Source organism: Pelobates fuscus, chromosome 11, assembly GCF_036172605.1.
Source record: "Pelobates fuscus isolate aPelFus1 chromosome 11, aPelFus1.pri, whole genome shotgun sequence".
NCBI classification, from domain to species: Eukaryota; Metazoa; Chordata; class Amphibia; order Anura; family Pelobatidae; genus Pelobates; species Pelobates fuscus.
In genome coordinates, this window is record NC_086327.1 from 5,304,060 (window position 1) to 5,330,369 (window position 26,310).

Genomic DNA, 26,310 nt, shown 5'->3' on the forward strand with positions numbered 1-26,310 from the left:
GCTGGAATCCTGCCCATTCATGAGAATTATTTTGCAGTTAATTCACATTCAGACTGCCAAGAATAATCAAGACATCCTCACCCCTACTCTTGAACCGGACTTTCAAAATTGGTATTGGGCATTTACACACTGGGCGCCCATTACAGTCCCAGTCAGTCTGGAAAATAAATAAGTTACCAAGACAGCACCTTGGATTGATGGACCAATTGGCTTAGTGTTTCTGCACATGGACTTGTATGAGGTAGAGCAGTGGAACTTACTTGTCATGTCTTTCCCCTATAAATTCGTCAGCCTGTCTGGGAGTCTTTGAAGTCCTACCTGCATGGCGCATGTGTAGGGTAAGGGCTGGTGTTTGACGTGTAGATTTCTACACTCTATAAACCGCTGGTTACACCACTGGTTAACACAACAGCTGTGCTGGTAATGTTGCAATACGCTAGTAATGTCACAATTAGCGAATGATGTTCTAATAATTTATGCTTTATAACAGCATTGATTACAGTGGAAGCCAATAGCATGCCTCTCAAGGCTGTATTTCCATCTGCCAGGACTGGATGCTAGCTTGTCAATAGCTAGTGGCAATTTTGAGCCCTGCATGGTATCTCCAATAAAGATATAAACCTGTCTGTACTACAAGCCATAGAGCAATGTGTATTCTTTGCATATTTTCATTCCTATTAAATAAGAGATTTGTGCACTGCAAAAAAAATGGTTTGGCCAAATTGAACATTTCTTTCTGTGTAACGAAATTTGTGAATGTGCTATTTCAGCTTGTGCCAAATACATTTATACAAAAGGGGAGGAAATGTAAAAACTCAAAAGGGCATAAAAATGGGCCAATCGCTGAACTGCAAATGTATACATTTTCTGCCACGTGGGTCACCGAAGTGAGACGTAGCCAAACGAGGAAAAAAAGGAGCAGTATAAAATCGATACTTATATATTTATTAAATATTATATATTAAAAAATATCTCTACTTATAAATATACTCCTTTTATTAAATATAATGTATAAATATAGATGTATTTTTATGGCTCCTCTCTTTTTCCGTCTTTTGGTCAATTCTAACATGATCTATGAATTAAATCATCATTGAGCGACTGCCCTCTAACCATTTTTTTGTCGCCACCCCTTAAACTCCAAATCAAAAAACAAACTAAACTGTTCGTCCATTGTCTATTTTAGTTTTTTTTCGTGATACATCCACATAGAGTTTCAGAGTATGGGAATTCTGCCGATTCGCCAGTCGCCCAATATGTGTGGATGAATTGCATTTTATTTGACGCTGAATGCAGAAATCTAGTGAATAATAATAATAATTACAAAGATTGGGCAATAGTGACAGGGAATGTCCTTATTTCTAATCAGTTATTTATCAGTTTAAATAACACTGTTAGTCTTGTGGCTAGCGGCACGCTCTGCGGCAGAGCATGTTTTGTGTTTCACACATGTTTTGATATATTTTTTATTAAAATTACAATGAACATAATTATAGTAATAATCAACATAAAATAATTTAATATTTTTGTACTCTTTAAATTGCCTGTCAAAATAGTAGATTTGCTAAAGAAACACAGGACATTAGCCAGTGCAGGTGTATGTGCCCAATCTGACATTCCCTTAATTTATAGTGATACTAAAATAGGTAGAATGAATAATTTGGGTAATTAAAGTGGGTCTGTAAAGTCTTATTTACATTATGTAGGACTCGTTACTAACACAATCAGTATTAATATCATTAATAATCATTTAATGGGGCATGATTTATATCATCTCACACCGTTACACTTTCTTACATTTCTTTCTTCTGTTAAGTGTTTGGGGCAATAATGTCCTTTTTTTTATTCCTGATTGCTCCAGTTTTAAAATTCCTCCCAGAATTGTTATTCTGAAAAATATGGTTCTAAGAAATGTTAGAAAACGTTTTTGTTGTTGTATTTCAGTTTATAAAGAATATGTTTTAAGGTAGTTTGTGGTCCTGCTCTAGACAGAAACGTGTTCCCGGTCCCATATAATATTTATTATTATTATTATTATTATTATTATTTGATATAGTTCCAGCATATTCCATAGTACTTTACAATTAAAGCAGAGACAAACGTTAACAAATATTAGCATAGGCTGAGCTGAACCAGCTTAGAATAGATCCATTTCAGTGGATGTAATCTATTTTATTAAAAAGGGTTACTGCCCCTTTAAATGCAATAAAATCCTGTTCTCTGTAATATATCATGTTCTGCGCTGCAGATGTTGCACTTTTCGCTCTGGTTTTGCAGTTGCGCAGGTTCGTAGAATAGCTTTGCGTTGTCTGCGCAGCGCTGTCACACCGTATTGGCTTTGTCGTCTCTCAATCCTGGTTTACAGGAGACAGACTCTGTCCATGGGAGGAGAAAGGGTGGAGTGTGTGAGAGAGCGAGAGAGGGATAGAGAGGGAGGAGGAATTGATAGAGAGACAGATGGGAGGAGAGAGAGAAGGAGAGAGATGAGGAGGGGGGGATGGGGTTTGTCTTTGTATAGCACAACGAGGCTTCTACAGAGAGACATACAGTCACACAGACAGATACATGCAGACTGGGAGACAGAGGCATCTGTGAGACAAGCACAGACAAACTGTGATAAACAGAGACAGAGCGAGAGACACAGCATCTGCAGCAGAGGCAGGCTCGCAGTATCTGGGACGCTGTGTCTGTGGCAGGGACCATCCTTCCAGCAGCCAGGGACAGCCAGTTACCGCAGCATCAGCAAAGGCAGCAGGACCCCTAGACCCTGCGGGAAATAGAGGCTCAAGCTACCATGGGGGCTTCCGAGAGACTGAGAGCCACCCTACTCTCTGCAAGCTGTCTGCTGCTGCTCAGTGCACAGGTGAGGGGGCCTAGGTGACACGACCAAAGTGCCATGGTGGGGGGCTGCCGGTGACAATCGCAGGGGGCACAGCTGGAATGGGTGGAGTTCTTGTCTTTTAATGCAGGAACTAAAATATTGAGATCATTCCTGTTATTGGCAGATGGTGTGTTGGGCAATAGAAGGGGATACTGGTTATCGAGATTAACCCTTTAACCGTCCCATCGCAGGCCACTCAGTCATCAAAATAAATAAGGCGCAAGGCTGGCGCTATGCACGTCCAAGCAGAATAGAGGGGGGGTATCGCTTTCCGAAGCAAGAACCATTGGCAGATTGTGACTTGTAGTCATTATGGATTTTAGCCTAATGATGTATTGGGTAGGAAGGAAGTTACTCAGTCTAATGAATTGCTGGGTTAATGTATGAATAAATCGCTGTGATATATAGCAAGCAGGATGCGTTGGTGAAGTGGTGGGATTTTATGGACTGATTTGTATAGTCTCTCCACGCAGTATGTGTACCGAGTAGGAGTATGTGGGCACAGTATGTACCGGCAGATTATTAGGGTCACACTCTAAGCCGGGTTCGGAAGGATAATGGACATTTTTCAGGTTTTTGTTTTTTTTGTTTACAGAACTGTCTGTCAAATAAAGACATTAGGAGCAATTTATTTTCGGAGGAAATGGTCTGAAAATTGGGTTGAGAACATGCTGGTTCTGATTAGTCATGGCAGGTGGATTATTGGTTTGCAGAGGATGCTGCACAATGAGCGATGAATGGCTGTGTAGCAGAGGGAGCTTGCTGGAAGAGCAGAGGATGGTGCAGTAGCTCAGCTGTGAGAGTGGTTAAGTCTGTACAGAAATAGCAGGAGGCGCAGTGTGCCAGGAGAGAGATTAATGGAATAACTAATTGCATGATGGGTCTGTAATGGAACAGCAGACCTTGCTTGGATGTCAGGAGCAAGTCTCTGTAATGGGGCTGCGTAGGGACCATGGACTATGAGACGGTCACTGTCAGAGTCCTTGGTGAGATGGTTCAGTGATGGAAAAGATACCCAGGTGCAATGTCAGATCCTGGTTAATCATTAGTGGCTTTCCTGTTTGTGCTTGTTTATTCCTCGGGGCATTTAATATTCCTCTTTAATAGGTCAATAAAGCACCCATGATCCAGGAGGGGCTGCGGGGCGCTTGGAGCTTTATCTCTTTGAATGCCAGAAGGTTTTGCAGGGGCACCAAGATGGAGATCTGCTGATTAGTTCCCTATGTACAAAAGGCCGGGAGACATCTGGATCAAACAGGTGGCTGCATCTTGTGGTGAGGGAGTCACTGTGAGGCCAATGACGGCACTCTTCCTCTGTCTCTCCCTGGCACTGTCCTCCGCCCTCTACAGAACACAGAGGGACCCTTCTTACTATAAAACAAGGGCATTATATCCCACATCGCCATGTGATACACAGGAGAGCTTGGTGACAATGGCTGTGGTGGTAGGGTACATCAATCTTTTGTTTTCATCCATTCTTGCTATTCTATATTGGTTTCAGAACTCTCATGCCTATCTTATGAAGCACGTCCCAAAACTAATGAGTTGGCTTCCACCTACTATGGGCGCATGATCCACCAATGTGGCTGAAGCCCATCCCAGGTGCCACGTCCACAACGATAAACTAGATATAGTGAAATGCTGTTGACTGACTGTTTGTACAGAGGCTAACCCAGTGGTCCGACAAGACAAATTGAAATCTTAGGAAAGGTCACCTGTATCCATACAAAGTACAAGGAGGGGCAGGCTGCCCAACATTAATTCTCAGGGGTCCCTATGACCTCTGGACTCATAGGCAAATACTAAACATCGCTCATTAATAAAACTCGTTAAAAACTCCAAGTTTACTGCTTGTCGATTAGAGACATCCTAACGGTCTGGTAGGACTACGAACCCGGAGGATTTTATTGGGCGGCCTCAGTATGTGTTTTTCAAGGCTCGATGCCCGGCAGTGTTTACAGGCGCATTCAATAGCTCAGAGAGCAAATAAAAAAAACCACAGCGTAAATGAATGATGGTTGTAGTCCGACTTTATATAGGTCTCTCAGGGCACACAAACAATGGGAATTATTAATGAAAGCATTAACTTGTTTTAGTTTAACTAGAATTCTATGCTGGAAATAAAACAAAACGGAATCTACAGATTTATTTTTGCTTTCAATTTGCCTTGGAAGACCAATTGATGTATTTGCATCTATACAGCGCTAGTCAACAGTTGGCAAACATAACAAAACCATGACGTGAAATGGGAAAACGAATGCGGAAAATGAAGAATTCCCAAAATTTTATACACTGCAAATTTTGTTTTGAATTTGTTGTAATTTTTGATCTAGTGAACTAAATGTTTGTTTATTCCATAACTGACGTGTTAAACATCATATAACATTTTCTAAAATAACTGAAATTTGTAAACACGTTACAGATTATTAGAGCGATTTAAAAAGAAAATAAAAGAATGTTCGTTAACCATCTGGTGAAGATGGAAAAGTAATGGATAGCTCGGTCTAATGACCTGGCTGGCCATGTCTTGGCATCTCAACCTCACTGAAATGTGTTTCTTTATCCCCTACAAATTGTACATTCTTGTAGGATTTGTGTGTTTTATAATTATCTTGCTGAAGAAGGAAGGAGCTATCCAATGAACACGGTCACAACTGGATGGATGACTTATCTTTAGAATATATTATGATAGCCGTGCTGGCTGATCATATTGTATGATAGCTATACTGGTTGAGTATGTACTTTAATAGCCATACTGCATGATTGCGTGATGGCCCTGCTGACTGATTGTGTTGTGTGATGGCCATGCTGGCTGATTGTGTTGTGTGATGGCCATGCTGGCTGATTGTGTTGTGTGATGGCCATGCTGGCTGATTGTGTTGTGTGATAGCCATGCTGGCTAATTTTGTTGTGTGATGGCCATGCTGGCTAATTTTGTTGTGTGATGGCCCTGCTGACTGATTGTGTTGTGTGATGGCCATGCTGGCTGATTGTGTTGTGTGATAGCCATGCTGGCTAATTTTGTTGTGTGATGGCCATGCTGGCTAATTTTGTTGTGTGATGGCCCTGCTGACTGATTGTGTTGTGTGATAGCCATGCTGGCTAATTGTGTTGTGTGATGGCCATGCTGGCTAATTTTGTTGTGTGATGGCCATGCTGGCTGATTGTGTTGTGTGATGGCCATGCTGGCTGATTGTGTTGTGTGATGGCCATGCTGGCTAATTTTGTTGTGTGATGGCCATGCTGGCTGATTGTGTTGTGTGATGGCCATGCTGGCTGATTGTGTTGTGTGATGGCCATGCTGGCTAATTTTGTTGTGTGATGGCCATGCTGGCTGATTGTGTTGTGTGATGGCCATGCTGGCTAATTTTGTTGTGTGATGGCCGTGCTGGCTGATTGTGTTATTTGATGGCCATGCTGGCTGAGTGTGTTATTTGATGCCGTGCTGGCTGATCGCGTTGTGCGATGGCTGTGATGGCTGAGTGTATTCTTCGATAGCCATACTGGCTGATTGTGTTGTGTGGTGGCAATACTGGCTTGGTGTGTTCCGTGAGACTCGTGTTGGCTGAGCATGTTCTGTGATAGCTGTGCTGGCTGATTGTGTCGGCGGGCCATTCTGGCTGAGTGTGTTGTATGTTGGTTGTGTTGGGTGAAACTCCCTTGCTCTATCAACCAGTGAGCCAAATACAGATCATGGCACTATGGAGAACATGCCCTGAGATTTGTTACTTGGTCTGTATAATTTCCACAATGCAATGCTGTAACAGGCCTTCCTTTAGACTTGAGGTGCTCCTGTCCCCTTTCTATAATAGTTGTGTAATTCCTGTTGTCAAATAAGAGTGAGTTGGTTCCTTGTTGACTGTGAAAACTGAACTCCTGTAAATAAAGCTCCCACCTGATTCAAGAGATGTAGGAACGGAATACAGTTCCAGACAAATGAAAATTGGTAAAGCTATACAATAATCTGCGTGCAATGAAGTTAGCAATCAGTGTTAATGTAGCAGAACCCAAGTACCAAGGTGTCTGAAGAAACAGAGGGCCTGGCCCAGGTGTCCAATGATGGAGGGGGCTTAGTGTCTGATGAAGTAGTGGACCTAACCATATTTTCTGATAAAGTAGTGGACCTAATCATAGTGTCTGATGGAGTGGGCCTACCCATAGTGACTGATTTAAAAAGGGCCCCAGACATGGTGTCTAATGAAGTAGTGAACCTACCTATAGTTTCTGAAGAATGAGTGAACCTAATCATAGTGTCTGATGAAGAAAGAGGCCCAGACATGGAGTCTGATGAAGGATAGGGTGTAGCCATTGTGTCTGATGAAGGACTTGGTCATGATGTCTGATGAAAGAAGTTGCCCTTCCATTGTGTTTGATGAAGGATGGGCCACTCCCATAGTGTCTGATGAAGGAAGGGAGCCTCCAATAGTGTTTGATGAAGGAATAGGCCCTCTCAAAGTGTCTGAAGGGTAGGGGGTAGCCATGGTCTCTGATGATGTTGGAGGAGTTGTCATGGTTTTCAATGGAGGTGTTCCGGCCATTATTACTCAATGGAAGGGTGAATGCAGTTTTTCAGGATATGAACCTAGAACCATTCTGAATCCAGTGGGTACTAGGTGTCTAAACAGCACTCCCATAATCCTTGGCATGAAAGGCATATGGTGGGAGTGACATTGGTGCATGTAAATGAGAATTATGGCTACTTTTAATGTTAAAAACAGAAAACCGGGGCGGGGCCTGATACCCAAGATGGCCGGACGTGTTATCTGAGGGCTCCTATAACAGGGGGCACATAAAAGCTCATACACAACATAACGATGAAACCCACGGTACATGCTGCCCGGAAAGTGAACCGGGACCCAACACAGAGCAGAATGACACCAATCTCGAGCCTAAACGCCACGGAGGAGCTCGAACCGACCACGAGGCCTAAAACGGAGCGGAGCCCAGGGCATGGGGGAGGCGGCCGATCCCCCGGCATGGGGCTTGCTCTCACACGAGGGAACACTAATGCCCTGCTACCCCCCCCCCCCTGGACCGGCGGGGGATATCCCGGTCCACGCTGGGAACAACCACCCCAGCGACATCGCATGATCCAGCGACAAAGCTCACAGCCAAACGAGACCAGCAAAGCCCAAACAAGATGGCGGCACAAGCGCGGCCTGAGTTGCAGCGCACACTACATAAGCCTCCCAAAAGTGTAACAGAGTTCTTCGATAGGCTCTGTGCTCACCTCTGGTCAAAGCTCCACACCCGGGGACAGACCTACCGGCTGGCGAGGAAAGAAGCAGCTGCTTGGATCCGCCCAGCAACCAGACGGCAGTTAGGTGGAAACACACCCAGAGGGGCGCTCCAAGGGCAACGCCGGAGACCACTATGGCGGGAAACGACACCAAGCTCTATGGACACCGGCGCTCACGCCCGCATACACCGGAGTGAGATCCGCAAACGAGCCCAACCTGATTACCAGCCGGGGGTTCCAGGAATCACAGACCAGCAGAAAATTAATTCACACATTGCCTGCAACAGCGCCCACCGAGCCACAGCATGGATCGGTACTGAGAAACGTAACGGCCGGAAAAGCTCCACCGCGACCACCGGAGTGGGAATCTCACAGGGACATCAACCCTGCCTCCAACCCCGGCTCGCAAGCCCAACACATAGAGCTGGCATTGGCTGATGGAATCGAACAGCACCAAAGACACTGTACTCACCTTGTTAACAACACTTAGTTTGCATGTTTAAATTTTTATTTTTTATATATTTTTATTTTTTATTTTATTTTTTATTATAAGCACAGATGGATCAAACATACTTAAAAATGTGTGATTAATCTTTAATAGTTTATTTTTTTTTTATTATCCTATATTTTGCAATGTGCTAACCGTTAAGCGATTATTGCCTGCTCCTCCTATTATTAGCACAGATAGATCAAACATATTTCAAAAAATGTGTGACTACTCTCTAACAGTTTTATATCTAATATTTTGCTATGTGCCAGCCGTTAAGCGACTATTGCCTACTCCTCCTATAATAAGCACAGCTGGATCAAACATAAAAAAAACAGGAAACCCAGAGCTAAAACATTAGGAAATGCTACCATGAAAAGCACCTTCGATGGGGCGGAGCCTCAGTCATCGTATAGGTGGGGGAGGGGCAGCATCTGGAATCGTAGGTTTCCAATGCATCTCAATCTGGTGATTGCAGCCCTTCCCAAATCAATATAATATATAAATTATACGCTGAAAGGAATGAAAATAATTAAATTTGTTTAACGAAGACTAATCTAGATTAATAACATATGACAGAGTATGTAAAAATTGATCCCATATAAAATATAGTGATAGTGGATCATTGTAACAAACGATAGATAGATAAGTAGGTAGATAGAGTATAGATAGGTAGAGAGAGATACATAGATCGATATAGATAGTGTGTAGATCGATAGATAAGTAGATAGATAAATATAGACGGTTTGAAATAGAAAGATGGATAGATAGATAGGCAGTCAGACAGGTAGGTAGATAGATAGATCGATTGATAGTGTATAGATCGACAGATAAGTAGATGGATAAAGGATAGATGGATAGATGGATAAAGGATAGAGAGATAGATGGATATATAGACGGACACATAGATAGAGGATAGATAGATGATGTATAGATAGATATATGGAAAGATAGAGTATAGACAATTAGACAGACAGACAGACAGACAGACAGACAGTCTACCCTTTCTATATCACTGTTACTGCTCCCACTGGAAGGCTATTCCAGGTATCTACTACCCTTTCTATATCACTGTTACTGCTCCCACTGGAAGGGTATTCCAGGTATCTACTACCCTTGCTATATCACTGTTACTGCTCCCACTGGAAGGCTATTCCAGGTATCTACTACCCTTTCTAAATCACTGTTACTGCTCCTACTGGAAGGCTATTCCAGGTATCTACTACCCTTGCTATATCACTGTTACTGCTCCCACTGGAAGGCTATTCCAGGTATCTACTACCCTTTCTATATCACTGTTACTGCTCCTACTGGAAGGCTATTCCAGGTATCTACTACCCTTTCTATATCACTGTTACTGCTCCTACTGGAAGGCTATTCCAGGTATCTACTACCCTTTCTATATCACTGTTACTGCTCCCACTGGAATGCTATTCCAGGTATCTACAACCCTTTATATATCGCTGTTACTGCTCCCACTGGAAGGCTATTCCAGGTATCTACTACCCTTTCTATATCACTGTTACTGCTCCTACTGGAAGGCTATTCCAGGTATCTACTACCCTTTCTATATCACTGTTACTGCTCCTACTGGAAGGCTATTCCAGGTATCTACTACCCTTTCTATATCACTGTTACTGCTCCCACTGGAATGCTATTCCAGGTATCTACAACCCTTTATATATCGCTGTTACTGCTCCCACTGGAAGGCTATTACAGGTATCTACTACCCTTTCTATATCGCTGTTACTGCTTCCACTGGAAGGCTATTCCAGGTATCTACTACCCTTTCTATATCACTGTTACTGCTTCCACTGGAAGGCTATTCCAGGTATCTACTACCCTTTCTATATCACTGTTACTGCTCCCACTGGAAGGCTATTCCAGGTATCTACTACCCTTTCTATATCACCATTAGACTGTTATTGACTTCACTGGAAGCGGGGTTGGGGTTTAGGTTGCAGTAAAACCTGGGGCTTGAGGCCAAAGCAAAACGCGATGACCCTAATTCTGACAGAAAGATGGGGATGTATCCTGATATCTCTCTGGCTCTCTATGTTCTGCCCCCTCCTCGCTACCCACGAACAGTCGCTGCTGATGTTCTCTGGGATCTTAATAAAAGCTGAAAATAATAGCTAACCAATAGAAGGAATGATCTGTTCCCCAGCACCCCCTCCTGACATTCATCTGGGGGGCACCACCCCTTCCCCTCTGTAGCCTTGTATTACTGATCTTTATTTTTATTATAGGTGGCTGCATGGACAAGCAACTGCCAGATATAAAAATTTAAATAAAATAGAAAATAAAACCCTAATATCCTTCTTTGTCTTCCACCAACTGTAGAGATCCAGGGCGAGAAAGTCCCACATCCAGGGCTTCAGCCCCTAAAGTCCCCCCTCCTCCCCAGCAGCGCCTACGCTTGGAGGCCAATGCATTGTATTATTATTATTATTATTACTGACATTTATAAAACACCTGCTAAATTGAAGAAAAGCGACCCAACATGGCGCAGAATGTTTGTACACTTTGATAAAATGTATGGTACAATTGGCCACTCACAATTGCTAAAAGAGAAAATGCCTTCAGAATAATACAAGTCTTCTCAGACCTCCGAATCTCTGCACTGTAGAGATGTGTACCCTCTGGTGACTTCCCGGGTCTCCGGTTGGTAAATCAGTTAGCAATAGAGAGATACAATGCAACAAAGTGAATTACAAACCAAGTAAAGTGCAGAAAAATATGTATTTACTTACATGAAGGTTAATAATAACAAGTGTGCAGTATCACCACAAGTCCTACGCGTGCACAATGGGACTTCCTTGGAGACAGTCTTTGCAGTGTATACAAAGTTCCCCCTCCCTATCCCTATCTTTAATTCCTGCTCTTGGTTGTGTATTTAGTGCCCTTATTGGTCCTTTGCAGCTTTTCTTAGCTGAATTCAAATATCTTCTGGGTTCGACCTCAACTGACATCATTGCGTCTCCTATGCTATAGCGTTCACACTTGAACTTTGCATACAGCAAAGACTGTCTCTGAGGAAGTCCCATTGTGCATGAAACGCGTAGGACTTGTTATTATTAACCTTCATGTAAGTAAATAAAAAAAATTCTGCGGTTGTGTTTGTGCGGTCTGATCGGCAGATTTGCGGGCGTTTAATGCTTAAAATCAGTGCTTGGAGCAGGAGCTTGCAAGGTATGCGTTTTTGAGATTATTGAAGATTACTTTTCTTGTGCTTTTGGGTCAGTATTGGTGTACGTCTTGGAGTTCTGACATGGAAACCTTCTGCATTACTGTGCTCACTGAAACCTCAGTGTCTGTTGCCACCAAGATTTGATTCAGGTCTTTTGCAGTCACTCAAGGCTTTTTCACAACCTGCCTTCTCAGAAATCTGTTTGCAGCCATTAATAGCTTCCTTTTTCTGCTCCGTTCAGGTAGATTAACCACTGTTCCTTCAACATTGAACTTGTGAACTATGCTTCTAACGGTGTCTCTTGGAACATTCAGTGCCTTTGCTATCTTTTTGTATCCTGTTCCTTGCTTGTGAAGGGCGATGACCTCTTCTTTTAACTTTATAGACCATTCTTTTGACTTATTTCTAACATGTAGTCAAACATGACACTCAACAAACCCCTAGCCAGTTCAGGTATTTCAAGTGTACCAACTTAAGCACATCTTGTGCAATTAATGAAGCCCTTGATTAGTTGCATCAAGTGTGCTTGAGACAACACCTGTTTTGCATATTTGTGTTGTTGTGAGGGATTCTATGCAGGAGATTAAATCATTTTGAGACTGGAGAAATCAGTATCAGTTGCATTTTCAGTTGAATTTAGGGAAACTACTTGAAGCTTTTGTCGTGTTGAGCTATTTCAATTGCTTTGTTTGATTTGTTCATTGAAATCAGCTGAAAGTCTGTAAATTTTGAGAGTTGAATAATTTTGATTACAAATGTATGTCGTGCCGTATTATTCAGTCAGATTGTCTCAAAGCCTATTAAATGCAACAGGGCACAGGGCACAGGGACTGTGAAGGCTTGGTCATTGCCTCTTCTGATATTTTATACAAACGGGTTATTTACTAAACCCTCTAACTGTAAGAAATATTCATTGAAAAATTTAAGCAAAAAATTCTGAAACTTAACTGTAGTCATAGTTTTGCTAATTTTCCCAGAATTTTGCATTTCATAATTTAGTATTGAATAAACCACACGGAAACTAAGCTGAAATTCTAGCACAATTAAAAGACCTTGATTTAATATTTTTGAATAAGCTTTTCAGATGACCATAATCTGTTGGAAAAACCTCTCAGATGAATACAGAAGGCACGTTTTGTAGATAAATCATTTGCAAAGTTTTTCTAACAGATTGTAATCACTCGAAAAGCGAATTCAAAAGATTTAAATCCAGGTCTTATGTCGTCTTGTATACATATCTGATAATAGGAGAGTTGCATCTTAATTGAGCATTTACTTGCAATATCTGCTATTCCATGTTTGTCATGGCTCGCAGTTGTTGGGAAAAGTCACATTCTTGTATGATACACAAGTAATGCCCTGTGCATGCGCAATAAGCTATATTAAGGATGCTGCCGTTTTCCAAGATCTTTCGATGACTCCTGTTTTTGTACCCTCTTGGGGTGACCCTGAACCACCTCTCTGTAATTACTGGAGATCTAATGGGGGAGCAGGAGGTCTGGACAGACCTGCTTTGCAGAATTCGGGAGAGGGAGCGATTCTCTGGGAGTTTGTTTTTGGAGCCCAGATAAGTCTGGTATTTGATTATTTCCTAATAATTTGTGTCCTGTTTGTTTTATGTATTGAATTATCGCTATCTTTAAGAATGGTTGAAAATAGCTGGTTTCATTTTTGGAGATAATAAAGTTGAGTCTGTATTAAATAATAAATCATTAAATGGGGAGATCTTATATTCATGCCATTGATTATATGTAGGGATTAATTGTTCTATCAACCAAATAAAATATATACGTTGTGTTTGTAAAGAGTCAGAGTAAGGCAGCATTGCTCATACGTGCTCCCTGTCTTTCACATCAATGTTTCCATTGATATACCAAGATATTTTAAGACCGTATTTCAGTTGATTTTGTAAATAAAAGTGAAAGCAAAAATCTGGTTTAGTGAGATTTATCTAGTGAAAGTGTAATAAAATATCCCATTGCGTCAGTATTGCGATTCCGTATAAAGTCCCTCACTCACTTAGTTATTTTATGTTTTTTTGTTTTATAATCCGGTAAATTTAAATAAGAAATGTATCATCAGATTGTAATAACGTTATCTGCAGGATATCAAATAAAGGTTTTGTGTAAACATGTGAGTAGCGAATAATTCATTATACAATTTTAAGGGTTATTCCAAGCAATGAATTCAAGTAGTCATGGTGTCTGGAGTTTGTATATGCTGCACATACAGAATTGAATCCCTGTGCTGCCAAAGGGGTAATTCCTACTCATGCAGCGTCATTATCGGGTCACTAGCCGGCTCGGAATATTATTTCCTTATTCGCTAATGTTAAAGGACCACTATAGTCAGTGTCACCCAGACCACGTCAGCTCAATGAAATGGTCTGGGTGCCAGATCCCCCAGGTTTTAACCCTTCAGATGTAAACATAGCAGTTTCAGAGAAAATGCTATGTTTACATTGCAGGGTTAATCCAGCCTCTAGTGTCTCTCTCACTGACAGCCGCTAGAGGCGCTTCCACAACGCTCAATGCAAAAATCAGAATGTCCATAGGAAAGCATTGAGAAATGCTTTCCTATGGGTGTTTTAAATGCGCGCGTGGTCTGGCCGCGCATGCGCATTCGGCTCCACTCGGGAGCTGACGTCGGAGGGGGAGGAGAGCTCACCAGTGCCGAAGAAGCTGGCGCTGGATTAAGGTAAGTGGCTGAAGGGATCTTAACCCCTTCAGCCCAGCGGGAGGGGGGCCCTGAGGGAGTGGGGGACCTAAGGATTATATTTATAAATCAAGTTTTTTTTCCTGACACTATAGTGATCCTTTAATTCTATGTATATTGGGTGTTTGCTGTCAGCACAGATGTCTGGTTACAGATGTTCAATGTTGGCACGCACCCCATGCCGCCCAAGTCCTCCCCTCCGCCCGTCCTTCCTGACTTCTCTCACCCTCCATCAAGGGAAAATAGTGTCACCGGATGAAGGATCAGACTGCCATTAGAATATTATTAATTTAATTTTTTGTAATTTTTTTTTTTTATTATTTTTTTATTGCTGGGAAGTGGACCAGCCCGGTAAGAGTTACTCTGACCAAAAAGTGCTATATAAAATGTTTTTTTGTTTTAATTTACCCTTTTAAAGATTTTTCAGTGTCCTGGTGGGTGTCCAGGTACTCAGAAAGGGAATAAAAACTGCCAGAACTAGTGCTCTCAGTAAAATAGTAAACATTGTATAAAATTAATCAGAATTATACTCACAAGAGTAGAGCAGGCTCACTGCTCTATGATGATAGTGTTGGTGGTATGATCCCCACCTGGGATATTCTTGAGAGTAGAAATGATAAAGATGATTAAAAAAAATAAAAATGCCAGGAAGTATACATTTTTAAAATAAGTTGTTAAAATATAAAGGTGATGGCACAATAGACTATTGTGATAACCAAAATCCTTTATTTAATAAAATGCAAAGTAATATCCATAACGCGTTTCACCAATATAGGCTTTTTCAAATGGAATTTAGAAAAATCTGCTGTGAACGACCCTCGCCATATCCCATAAGTGGGGATTATACCACTGTATGTGATATACACTAGAGCTGATCATAGCTCTTTTACATGTGAGTACAACACCACTATTTTTAACATACTGTCACACTAAGCTCTGACATATTGCACTATTAGGCTGCCTTGTCTTTTTCTATCCACATACGGAGACTAAAGACACTCAGATCTTCCACATCCCCCAAGCATCAAGAACTTAGCAACTACAGCTGCATCTACCTCTTGATCAGAGACATCTTTATATGTGACAACTTGCATTGTTGGGATGAGACTTTTCAGTACTATCTGTTCAATTTCATGTGGCGCAGCCCTTCTCTCTTTTTTCTTGTTCGGGAGGAGGCCTTGTAGCTCTGATGACGTGGTGCAATAGGGCCCTCATCCTGTATGATGCATTTCACCCAATAGGCTTCATCCAACAGCGGTTCTCTCCCCGCCATCTCCTTTTATCGTTGCAATAACTGAATGGGTTCCTCCTCCTTTACTTCCTAATTGTCTCTTTTTCTCTATACAATATTTATGTTACGCCTCTCAACACAATCGCCCACATGGCAATTCAAAGTATCCGTCTTTTAAAGGAGACATTGTATCAATTCAATGAAGTTTTAAGGAGAAACACAGCAACGTTCTAACATCTTCATGCATAAGTTAACTTTCTTGCCTATTTGAGAATTCTCAAACATATTAAAAAAAATGGAAAGTTGCTAAAAAATTAAAACAAACATTGCATATCCAAAAATGAAATAAATACAAATGAAAGATTGCATGCATCTACACTTAGAGCACATATATTATCATCCATGTCACCACAAATATAAATATGTAGATTAAATAAAAGAAGATGGAATAGATATGAAATAAATAACCATAACCATAAAAAAAAATACAAATTGTAAAAACCCACGTCACTCTAATTGTGGTTTAGGTAATATCTCCCTACCCCCCTACCCCCAATCTAAATCTCAACAAAACATTGATTCCAAAAAAGATTTATTGCAAAGAATACATTCCATTTGGAAATTACAGATAAATAGATAACGAGCAAGATTATTTAACGCATTCTAAATGTAACATATTTTAGAAGTTTTTATCTCCTGTTCTGCAAATTGATCTTTAATCACGTGCAGGAGGCTCCTGTAGACTGTGCAATAAATTAAGTGTAAACATTAGATCTCTATTTACAGGAAGTGTTTGGGGAGGCTATGAAAGTCACATGCTGGGAGGTGTGGCAAGGGCTGTACAAACAAAGCAATTTAACTCCAAAATGGCAGACTACAGGGCTTGATCTATACACCAAAACTGCTTCATTAAGCCAAAGTTTAAGGTAAAGCTGATTTTACGCGCACTGTATAAATTCTCTTGCTGCTTCTGTCTTTCTAACACTGTGGTATGTCCCATTAATGCTACACTTACTACAACCACCTTGTGGGCGGGTCCTTGTTTTTGGCCAGTGACGTGGCTCACCTACTTTTACCTGCCCACAGAAGACGGTGTTGGGGTTATGGGTTTGGTTGCAAAATGAAAGCGAGACATTAGCATAGGTAGCATATGTCTGTTCTTATAGCTACATCCTGTGAGATGCCCTCCAGCACCACCTCCACCAGATACAGGACCCCCAGGAGATACGGATGGTTTAATGTTTTCTGTCAATAATAATTGTCAGCACCAGGCCCAGTGTGCTCTTAATCCGGCCCTGGCTATGCTATTATACGATCATTTTCTGGTGTCCTTAAAGACCGGTGTGTAACCTTGGTCTCCACAACATTGCTTACAAAGTGGAATCATCTCACCACGTCTGGGATACTTGGGATATATCATAATGTATAATGAAAAGCCACCCAATCGACCCACGAAGACTCTTTTTATTATGTTCGGTTGCAGAGGTTTTTTACCTACACAACGCTCCAGTAGGTATATTTTATTTTTAAGTATTTATCAGGGCGCGCACACACTTTTTTCGTTTGTTTGTGAAGGTGGTGACGGTGAGTAGGAGACTGATGAAATCTCGGTGGGGAGCTATGGATATGACTGAGGGGGGAGGACATTGAGATGGAAAGGAAATATGAGAGCAATACAGGAGATGGAGGATGAGATAAGAGTTTTCGGAGGGAGAGAGGGCGAGGACCATGTGACATACAAAAGAGACGGAGAACAGAGGAAGGAGTGAGGGGGTGAGCTAGAAGGAGAAGAGGGGGAGAAAGTATAAGATAAGAGACATGAAACAGCCGTCACTTCTTTTGGGAGAGAGTCGCCATGGCAACAAAGAGAGAGAGAGAAAAGGTCTCCGTCGGGAATGGTTGCCATAGCAGCCCATCTCAGAAACTGAGAGAGCGGGAGGCAGCCATAGCATACAGGCCGGAGAGAGGGCTGTACATACAAAGACATGGGATGGAGAGGCCTGCGAGACACCCAGGCCCACCGTGAACCCGGTCCATATAATGTGGTGACATTAACCCTCTGAGAGCCACACACTGTGCACAAAGAACCAACGTACACAGTATCACCCTGATTGGATATCTATATCAGCCTAGTGAGATTATTTTGCAGATATAATAACAGACATTATTGTATTGTAACATACAGAGTCCTATATTAATTTAATATACCGCTGTTATAATCCCCATGCTGGCAATCCCACTATACGCATACCTGTATAATAACACGCAGATACCAGTATAATAACACACACACATACCTGTATAATAACACGCAGATACCAGTATAATAACACACACATACCTGTATAATAACACGCAGATACCAGTATAATAACACACACATATACCTGTATAATAACACGCAGATACCATTATAATAACACGCAGATACCTGTATAATAACACGCAGATACCTGTATAATAACACACACATATACCTGTATAATAACACGCAGATACCAGTATAATAACACACACATATACCTGTATAATAACACGCAGATACCATTATAATAACACACAGATACCTGTATAATAACACACAGATACCAGTATAATAACACACACATATACCTGTATAATAACACGCAGATACCATTATAATAACACACAGATACCTGTATAATAACACGCAGTTACCAGTATAATAACACACACATATACCTGTATAATAACATGCAGATACCTGTATAATAACACGCAGATACCATTATAATAACACACAGATACCTGTATAATAATACACAGATACCAGTATAATAACACACACATATACCTGTATAATAACACGCAGATACCAGTATAATAACACACATATACCTGTATTATAACACACAGATACCAGTATAATAACACACATGTATACCTGTATAATAACACACAGATACCAGTATAATAACACACACATATACCTGTATAATAACACGCAGATACCATTATAATAACACACAGATACCTGTATAATAACACGCAGTTACCAGTATAATAACACACACATATACCTGTATAATAACATGCAGATACCTGTATAATAACACACAGATACCAGTATAATAACACACAGAGACCTGTGTAATAACACGCTGATACCTGTATAATAATAAGTATTGATATCTGTATAATAACATAACACACGTATATATATATATGTATTGTACATGCAAGAGATATCCAGGATTACAGAGAGTCTCTCCTGGTTGTCTGTATCAATGTATATCGACCCTCTGTGTTTTATAAACTGTCATTTCACGCAGATTTAATGATTGTCACTGTCTGTCACGCTGCCTTGGTGAGAAGCTGTAATTACTGTGCGGACTGTATGGATAGCACTGCTAATAATTACAGAGATTAATATCATTAAAAAACAGAGCATTAAATCTAATATCGGGAACGGAGCATAGAGCACATTGCGTTTGCGTGCACACATTGCACACACACACATTGCACACAGTAAGCACATTGCGTACACACATTGCACACAGTAAGCACATTGCGTACACACATTGCACACAGTAACCACATTGCGTACACACATTGCACACAGTAACCGCGTTGCACACACACATTGCACACAGTAACCACATTGCGTACACACATTGCACACAGTAACCACATTGCGTACACACATTGCACACAGTAAGCACATTGCGTACACACATTGCACACAGTAAGCACATTGCGTACACACATTGCACACAGTAACCGCATTGCGTACACACATTGCACACAGTAAGCACATTGCACACAGTAACCACATTGCGTACACACATTGCACACAGTAACCACATTGCGTACACACATTGCACACAGTAAGCACATTGCGTACACACATTGCACACAGTAAGCACATTGCGTACACACATTGCACACAGTAACCGCATTGCGTACACACATTGCACACAGTAAGCACATTGCACACAGTAACCACATTGCGTACACACATTGCACACAGTAAGCACATTGCGTACACACATTGCACACAGTAAGCACATTGCGTACACAAATTGCACACAGTAAGCACATTGCGTACACACATTGCACACAGTAACCACATTGCGTACACACATTGCACACAGTAACCGCATTGCACACACACATTGCACACAGTAACCGCATTGCGTACACACATTGCACACAGTAAGCGCATTGCGTACACACATTGCACACAGTAACCACATTGCACACACACATTGCACACAGTAAGCACATTGCGTACACACATTGCACACAGTAAACACATTGCACACACACATTGCACACACACATTGCGTACACACATTGCACACAGTAAACACATTGCGTACACACATTGCACACAGTAAGCACATTGCACACACACATTGCACACAGTAAGCACATTGCGTACACACATTGCACACAGTAAACACATTGCACACACACATTGCACACAGTAACCGCATTGCACACACACATTGCACACAGTAACCGCGTTGCACACACACATTGCACACAGTAAGCACATTGTGTACACACATTGCACACAGTACGCACATTGCACACATATAGCACAATAAAACACATTCCTGGGATACAGTACATATAGTGAAGCGCATTACATTTGCACAGTTAAACATATTGACAATAAATCTTATATTTTTCCTAATAGATTCAAGTAGAGATTGTAGCCGTATTAGTCCAGTGATGTAGATGTAAAAAACAGATAAAATTCGTATCTTGTAATACCTTTTTTATTGGACTAACAGAATGTTTTAATGACAAGCTTTCGGGATAACCTCCCTTTCTCAAGTCTGAAGCATTTCTGAGCAAGACGACACATAGAATTCAAAGTTGAGTTGTGATACAGGGGTTAAAGCGACATGAGTGCAGATAAGACACAGGTTTGGTAGAAAATAGACACCATCTTTGTAGAGGGTCATAAATATCTTTTTGAAGAGCAGAGTGAGGGGGGAGAGAGGGAAAAGAAAAACAAACAAGCAGACAGTGCAGAGGATGGTACACTTTATACATGCACACACACATAAATGTGTATATGTGAACGCATAAACACATGTACATATACATAAACACATATACATACATGCACATGAACTCATATACACAAATATAAATGCACAGTAATATATATATATAAGCATACATGCATACGAGTATGGGGAAGCATAGGTTAACACATAGTACTTGGTATATAGATAGAATAAACATATAGGAATGCATTTTAAAGTGTTGGTACATATGACAGAATAGTGAGATAATGCTGGGAGAGTGTTCGTGTTAATAATAGTTAGTTAATGCTGAACACTCTCCCAGCAAAATTCTGTTAGTCCAATAAAAAAGGTATTACAAGATACGAATGTTATCTGTTTTTTACATCCTAATAGATTGAAAGAAATGATCATTTGGATCAATAAATGCCGTAACAGATCAATTTCACTTCGACGTAAATCTCCATTCGTGCTCTCCGAACACAGAACATGTGAATGTAATTAGCGTTTCTGTCTGCTGTGTTTTTAGCTCTGTGTTTATTTTTCTTACTTTAATTATTTTTTAAGTTATACAAAATTTAGACACGTTCCCCCAAATCAGGGCAGAGGGGAATCAATATGTCTAGGTCAAAATAACAACAGCCGAAATAAAAGATTACGGGTTTTATCCACTAAAGTGGGAATTTCAGGAATTCAAAGAGAATTTCCCATGTTAGGCATGACGGTTCACACTTTAGCTGCAATCTCTCTCTGTGTAAACTAACATGTAGGCCACATCCAGACAGCGGATTATAGAATATTGGCCATAAAATCTGAGATTTGACATCGTTAGAAGTTTTTTAACTTTGTTACTTTCAATAGAATTGAGCAATTCTTCATTTCATGCTTTTTTACAGAATATATTGGTATAAAAAAAACAACAGATATATTTGTCACAAAAATATCCCAGATCCGGGCCACTTGACATTTATGGGTTGGAATCTCACAATGCAGAGTTTGGGACTTATAACTGGGGTGGGGGCGGTTTTATTGATTTGTGGAAGCAATAGGAGTGAGATGTTCCTGCGTAATTGCCGCTCTTTCTATAACCAGCCGCCTTCTCGTTGCAGAGCCTCTCAGCATGGCGCCCTCAGCTGGCTTTGTTCTGCGGCCGAGTTACGTTACATATGGACCTGATGTCTGGCCAGTGGGTGTCGGACCCCCGAGGAGTCCCCAGCTGTCTTGGAAGCCGGGATGAGATCTTACAGTACTGCAGACAGGTACAATGGAGCTAGTATGGGATATCTGTATGGGACGCCACGTTTCCCTCGTTAGGGCTTTATAATCAGACACTTTTAGCCATTTCCAGACATTAACCCCTTAAGGACACAAGACATGTGTGACATGTCATGATTCCCTTTTATTCCAGAAGTTTGGTCCTTAAGGGGTTAAGTGGTGGAATAATTCATCATGCATTTATCATAGATAAAAAGAGCAATTCTAGAGCAAGTTCTAAAAGTGGAGCAATCAGCGGGCAAGTTCCATTGGTTTCCATGGTGATTGCTCATGTTTTTCCATGTAACTTCTGTTTACAGTTTTCCCTGTAGAGACAGCAAAGCCTGGTGCGTTCCTTAGTAATTTGGGGACTGCAGGAAAACAACCCAAATCCTGATCGTTTAAATGACTATTTCTCTGATACTCTGAAATGTTACCACGTTTACTGTATTCGTTCCCAGACAGATAACAGTGAGATAAAATGATCAACTCTCTGAAATCAACTCAGCGGCAGCACTGCAAAATGTGGAAAATGAGCACATGGCTCTCCTATGTTCAGTATTCAGTCTATGGAGAGCTGCAGGGTTCAGTCTATGGAGAGCTGCAGGGTTCAGTATTCAGTCTATGGAGAGCTGCAGGGTTAAGTATTCAGTCTATGGAGAGCTGCAGGGTTCAGTCTATGGAGAGCTGCAGGGTTCAGTCTATGGAGAGCTGCAGGGTTCAGTGCTCAGTCTATGGAGAGCTGCAGGGTTCAGTCTATGGAGAGCTGCAGGGCTCAGTATTCAGTCTATGGAGAGCTGCAGGGTTCAGTATTCAGTCTATGGAGATCTGCAGGGTTCAGTGCTCAATCTATGGAGAGCTACAGTGTTCAGAATTCAGTCTATGGAGAGCTGCTGGGTTCAGTGCTCAGTCTATGGAGAACTGCAGGGTTCAGTCTATGGAGAGGTGCAGGGTTCAGTGCTCAGTCTATGGAGAGCTGCAGGGTTCAGTGCTCAGTCTATGGAGAGCTGCAGGATTCAATGTTCAGTCTATGGAGAGCTGCAGGGTTCAGTGCTCAGTCTATGGAGAGCTGCAGGGGTCAGGGTTCAGTCTATGGAGCGCTGCAGGGTTCAGTGTTCAGTCTATGGAGAGCTGCAGGGTTCAGTATTCAGTCTATGGAGAGCTGCATGGTTCAGTATTCAGTCTATGGAGAGGTGCAGGGTTCAGTATTCAGTCTCTGGAGGGCTGCAGAGTTCAGTATTCAGTCTATTGAGAGCTGCAGGGTTCAGTGTTCAGTCTGTGGAGAGCTGCAGGGTTCAGTGCTCAGTCTATGGAGAGCTGCAGCGTTCAGTCTATGGAGACCTGCAGGGTTCAGTGTTCAATCTATGGAAAGCTGCTGGGTTCAGTGTTCAGTCTATGGAGGGCTGCTTGGTTCAGTATTCAGTCTATGGAGAGCTGCAGGGTTCAGTATTCAGTCTATGGAGAGCTGCAGGGTTCAGTATTCAGTCTATGGAGAGCTGCAGGGTTCAGTATTCAGTATATGGAGAGCTGCAGGGTTCAGTCTATGGAGAGCTGCAGGGTTCAGTATTCAGTCTATGGAGAGCTGCAGGGTTCAGTATTCAGTATATGGAGAGCTGCAGGGTTCAGTCTATGGAGAGCTGCAGGGTTCAGTCTATGGAGAGCTGCAGGGTTCAGTCTATGGAGAGCTACAGTGTTCAGTATTCAGGCTATGGAGAGCTGCAGGGTTCAGTATTCAGTCTATGGAGAGCTGCAGGGTTCAGTGCTCAGTCTATGGAGAGCTGCAGAGTTCAGTATTCAGTCTATGGAGAGCTGCAGGGTTCAGTTTATGGAGAGCTGCAGGGTTCAGTCTATGGAGAGCTACAGTGTTCAGTATTCAGTCTATGGAGAGCTGCAGGGTTCAGTATTCAGTCTATGGAGAGCTGCAGGGTTCAGTGCTCAGTCTATGGAGAGCTGCAGGGTTCAGTATTCAGTCTATGGAGAGCTGCAGGGCTCAGTCTATGGAGAGCTGCAGGATTCAGTATTCAGTCTACGGAGAGCTGCAGGATTCAGTGCTCAGTCTATGGAGAGCTTCAGGGTTCGGTGTTCAGTCTATGGAGAGCTGCAGGGTTCAGTGTTCAGTCTATGGAGAGCTGCAGGGTTCAGTGTTCAGTCTATGGAGAGCTGCAGGGCTCAGTGCTCAGTCTATGGAGAGCTGCAGTGTTCAGTATTCAGTCTTTTTTTTTTTTTTTTTTAACCTGTCACTGTCCCTATTCTCCATACGTTTTATGACACTGGTCTTCCTTTGTATCTCCTGGACAGAGCTATCCTGAGCTGCAGATCACAGGAGTGGCTGAGGCTGCCCAGCCAGTCACAGTGACAAACTGGTGCCCGAAACAGGGGTCTGAGTGCAGGGGCCGTCAGCACATTGTCGTTCCATATCACTGCCTGGGTGAGTGACTGTGATATAGAGATAAATAATTCCATGTATAATATATAGAAATGAATACTCTAGCCAGGCATAGGCAACCTTCGGCACTCCAGATGTTTTGGACTACACCTCCCATGATGCTTTGCCATCATTATGGGTGTAATAGCATTATGGGGGATGTAGTCCACAACATCTGGAGTGCCAAAGGTTGCCTACCCCTGCGTCTAGTCAGCCACAACATTAAAACCACAGACAGGTGGGATGCGATATATTAGGCAGCAAGTGAACAGTAAGTTCTTGAATTCCATGTGTTGGAAGCAGGAAAAATGAGCATGTGAAATGAACCAAATAGTGCTGGTGTGAGATTAAAATGAAGACCTCTCTAATTGATCACGTCTTTGCCATGGACTTGTATGTAATCTAGCAATCTCTGGTTTGTCCTGCAATCTCTTTGCAGCGCTGGGTAGAGGTTACCATGACACAGTCACAGATACACGTTCACAGTAACATCTCCAATATCACAGGTTATAGTGTGTTCTTTAACACGGCGGGCTTTTACTCTTTCTCCTATCAGATAGTTACACCTGGTCCTAATGTATAGAGTGGGGCCGGGTAGTAAAAGGGGGGTGATGAGTTTTGGACTTTCCTGCTGTTATTAGCTAGATCAGCAGTATGGAGGGCGTTTAATTAGGACTTTACTGATGTTACTATACCAACAGCGGTAAGGGACTTGTATTTAGGAAAGAAGGTATAAAGTCCAAACTTGTAAAGAACCAAAAAGCTTACTATGCTAAAACTTCGAAACTTAGTGTAGGGGTTTATTTACTGACATAATAAAAAACAAAAGCATAAATATAAAACCATTTGATCTGATGGCTAGGCCAGTGGTCCCCAACATAGTCCTCATGGACCAACAACAGTCCAGGATTTATGTATTTCCTTTTTTAATTCAAATGGAGATACTGACAAAACCTGGACTGTTGGTGGTCCCTGAGGAATGGGTTGGGAACCACTGGGCTAGACGACTTTCAGCAGGATAATGCACCCGGCCACGCTGCAATCATTGTTCAGAGCTGTATTAGCAGCAGGAGTGGGAGCTACACAGTATTAGGCAGGTGGTTTTAATGTTGTGGCAGATCAGTGTATAATATATAATGATAGATGATTTTGGATGGAATATGTAAAGATAGATTTCAAAGTGTAGATGGTGTTTTAGCTGTCACTATTTTTATATACTCAGTCCTGGGACCATGAGACAAAAACAATCCTCTCATCCCAGTTTTTCTCCCAGCATATCACTCCCATACCTGGGAGAATGACTACGGAACATTGTGCATTTAACCTGTTTATTGTCGGAAAGGGCATTTTTACACATTCGTATTCATGCAATGGCATATGCAGGATGTTTACCCTATAATTGGCAGTCATCTATTTTGAACCGTTTCATATATTACTCACTGTGCAGCTTCTGGAACAGTCTCTGTCCTTTATCGTGTCTTCTAAAGGTCGTTGTGACCAGTTTCCAAACAGTTTGGCTTTCTGTGACATTCCTCTCTAGTCTGTACCAGGCCAAATCCCAGGGTTTATTAAATCTGTGCCAGTCTCGGTTAGCAATCTCTCTGTGTGTCTGTGTCACTTGCTGTGTTTGACTCCTTTTATGTCTCTCTTTATGTGTGTCACTCTATGTGTCTGTCTCTGTGTCACACTCTTTGTATATTACTGCCTCTGTCTCTCCTTGTCTGTCTTTGGGTTTCTGTGTCACTCTGTGTCTCTGCCCCCCCTCTGTGTCTCTCTCTGTCTGTGCCCCCACTCTGTGCCTATCTCTGACTCTTTGTCCCCCTCTGTGCCTGTCTATGTCTGTGTCCCCCTTTGTGCATGTCTATGTCTGTGTCCCCCCTCTGTG

The 26,310-nt window shown here is 41.9% G+C and overlaps 1 protein-coding gene across 2 annotated transcripts in view; it reads left to right on the plus strand.

Moving 5' to 3' along the window:
- The first annotated feature begins 2,479 nt into the window (after window positions 1-2,479).
- Window positions 2,480-26,310, plus strand: part of APLP1 (amyloid beta precursor like protein 1) — a 62,302-nt gene continuing 38,471 nt past the window's right edge. The window contains exons 1-3 of one of the 2 annotated variants that reach the window (XM_063436568.1): window positions 2,480-2,863; window positions 21,856-22,005; window positions 24,299-24,428. In XM_063436568.1, the coding sequence (XP_063292638.1) occupies window positions 2,795-2,863; window positions 21,856-22,005; window positions 24,299-24,428 (349 nt within the window). In that variant the 5' untranslated portion in view covers window positions 2,480-2,794. The remainder of the gene's footprint in view (window positions 2,864-21,855; window positions 22,006-24,298; window positions 24,429-26,310) is intronic. The other variant, XM_063436567.1, reaches the window with a different exon arrangement.